The 2,391-nt window shown below is 32.2% G+C and overlaps 1 protein-coding gene across 1 annotated transcript; it reads left to right on the top strand.

Moving 5' to 3' along the window:
• LOC130934909 (cyclin-D5-1-like) lies at positions 1-1,538 on the top strand. The gene is made up of 4 exons (XM_057864431.1): positions 1-195; positions 639-930; positions 1,023-1,156; positions 1,446-1,538. Exons 1-4 carry the CDS (start codon positions 1-3, stop codon positions 1,536-1,538), a joined length of 714 nt encoding a protein of 237 aa, XP_057720414.1.
• The last annotated feature ends 853 nt before the right edge of the window (positions 1,539-2,391 follow it).

Below are 2,391 nucleotides of genomic sequence, written 5' to 3'. Positions count from 1 at the left end.
ATGGAAGGAAAGATTAGAATAGAAGAAGAGCATTCATTGGCTCCATTACAAGACTATGGTGCTTCTGAGGATGAATATGTGAACATTTTGATTGAGAGAGAAAAGGGTACTCTTGCTTTCAAAAATATTGAGTCTTTTATATTTGTGAATTGCTTCAATCATTCACGAATGAATGCTCTTAATTGGATTCTTCAGGTTTGTCCAACTACAGCCCATTTATTTCCTTATAATAATAATAATCTGATCTTTTTTTATTAATAATATTTTGGTTTTGCATGAACAAAGACAAGAGCAACACTTGGTTTTAGCTTTCAAACAGCTTATTTGTCCATGGCATACTTTGACAGATTCCTTTCCAAATGTTCCATTGATGTAAGCTCTCAACTACTCTTTCAATTGCAACATTTATCACTCTTGAATCTTGATTATTATAAGGGCAACTACCACAAACTCTTCTAAGATTTTGTGAAATTTATCATAATTATTATCACTCTTGATTATTAGTCTAAGTGTATTATTATATAAATCTTAAGTGGATCAATGTATAACTTTAGAAACAAAGAAGGGTCATGTTTAATTTCACCAAATCTCAGAGGAAGTTAGTGTAATTAGTTTCAAATCTTTCAATTTTTATGCAGAGTGGTAAGTGTTGGAAAATGAGGTTACTATCAATTGCATGTCTTACTCTAGCTGCAAAGATGGAGGAGAGTGAAGTGCCGGTGCTAACCGAGTTTCAATCGGAAGATTATTGCTTCGAAAACAAAGTGATTCAGAGAATGGAGCTCTTGGTGCTTAGCACATTGGAATGGAACATGGTTATGATCACCCCATTAGTTTTCCTTCCTTATTTCATCACAAAGCTCTGCAATGAATCCCAAACATGCCATGTTTTGTCCAAGACTATTCAAATCATCTTCACACTAATACAAGGTTCATTTTTAGCATTGGAATGATTACAAATATTTATCAGAATCTGGAAAATTGATTGATGCAAAGAAGATGTATGTTGTTCTTGTTTCTAGAGGTCAATTTAATGGATCATAGGCCATCTGTTATTGCGGCTGCGGCGACTTTGGTGGCAATGGATCAGCACTTGACAGTAGAATCAGTAAAATTGAAGATGAGTTCAATTCATGAATTCAGATTTCTTGTAGCTGTGAGTAGTAAGAAGGATTTTCTTCTAAAAATTGCAGCAACGTGCTTAATTTACAAAAGGAAAATGCTTTATGGCTAAAAGTTTATTTCCTTTTATCCTTTGAATTTCACTTTTTATCTTTTAACTTTGGTAAAAAAAATATAAAGAGTAAGTAGCTTTGATTTCTATCTATCCATGCAGCTTTTATGAAAAGTAGTTCATATTATTCAGCATTGCTCTTTACAAAAATATATATTAGGTAATATCACATTAAATAGTTGTGAATGTAACCCTTTTCTTTGTTTTTCAGGAAGATATATTTGCATACTATGATCAAATTCAAAGTTTCTACATTGAGAAAGAAAACTATAAGACACAAGAGAAGGAGAGTTACACTCAATAACCACAAAGAAAGTTTTGAAGAAGGAAAAAGTATGTGTTCTGAAGTTTGATGAATTTTGTTACCTTTTGTTATAATCTCACTTGGATAGTGGGATTAAAAAGTAGTGGTATTGAACTAGTGATTGTTATAATGAAAAGAAAAAAGGTTTGTGTTTTTCTCCATTTTTTCACCATTCTTATTTTGTCATGTTTATTGTATTGGGACCCTACTTTGTGATGAGATGGTTGGGATGCTATAGTGTTTGTGTAAGTTGTTGGTTCACAAAAGTCATGTAAAGACCAATGTGATTACATCAGATCTTTGTCTGAATGCTTTGGATTTTCCCTTTTTAGTTGGGACCTCTTCTTTTGCCTACAAATTTTACATGCTTGGCTTTGAAAATTGTGAAATAAAAAAAGGTTTCCATTTTAATTATTATTCTTTGATCCATAAGAGTTTTGGTATCTATATCAATAGTCAAGTTCAGCATAGAATAGTTTAATCCATAAGTGTTTGGATTAGCATTTGATAACAGACAAAATAGGAGGGATTGTGAACAGTTTTATTTAAGTGAATGTGGTTTGGTCAAATGAACTCCACCGACAAAACAAAAACATACTAAAATAGGAAAATGAAGTACTTTTGTACCTTGTCAAAAGAACAAGGTTTGGCTTGTTGAAATTGACACATTTGTTGTATAGAAAGAAAAGAATTGAACCTACATACAACAAAGCACAGCATCAACAATATCACTGTTCTTAAGGCTAGAAGACAAACATAACTGTTAACATCACAGAAGCTGGTGAGTGTTCTTGTTATTTTGCCCTTTTCTTTAAGGCCCATTGAAGATTAGAATTTGATTAGCATACCTTAC

Source organism: Arachis stenosperma, chromosome 6 (genome assembly GCF_014773155.1).
Source record: "Arachis stenosperma cultivar V10309 chromosome 6, arast.V10309.gnm1.PFL2, whole genome shotgun sequence".
Taxonomy (NCBI): Eukaryota; Viridiplantae; Streptophyta; class Magnoliopsida; order Fabales; family Fabaceae; genus Arachis; species Arachis stenosperma.
The sequence above is the reverse complement of the archived record's forward strand: the minus strand, read 5'-3'. Positions and strand labels throughout refer to the sequence as shown.

Coding starts and splice junctions, on each gene's coding strand:
- LOC130934909 (XM_057864431.1), top strand. CDS start 1: ATGGAAGGAAAGATTAGAATAGAAGAAGAGCATTCATTGGCTCCATTA. Junction 196..638: donor CTCTTAATTGGATTCTTCAG/GTTTGTCCAACT, acceptor ATTTTTATGCAG/AGTGGTAAGTGTTGGAAAAT. Junction 931..1,022: donor CATCTTCACACTAATACAAG/GTTCATTTTTAG, acceptor TCTTGTTTCTAG/AGGTCAATTTAATGGATCAT.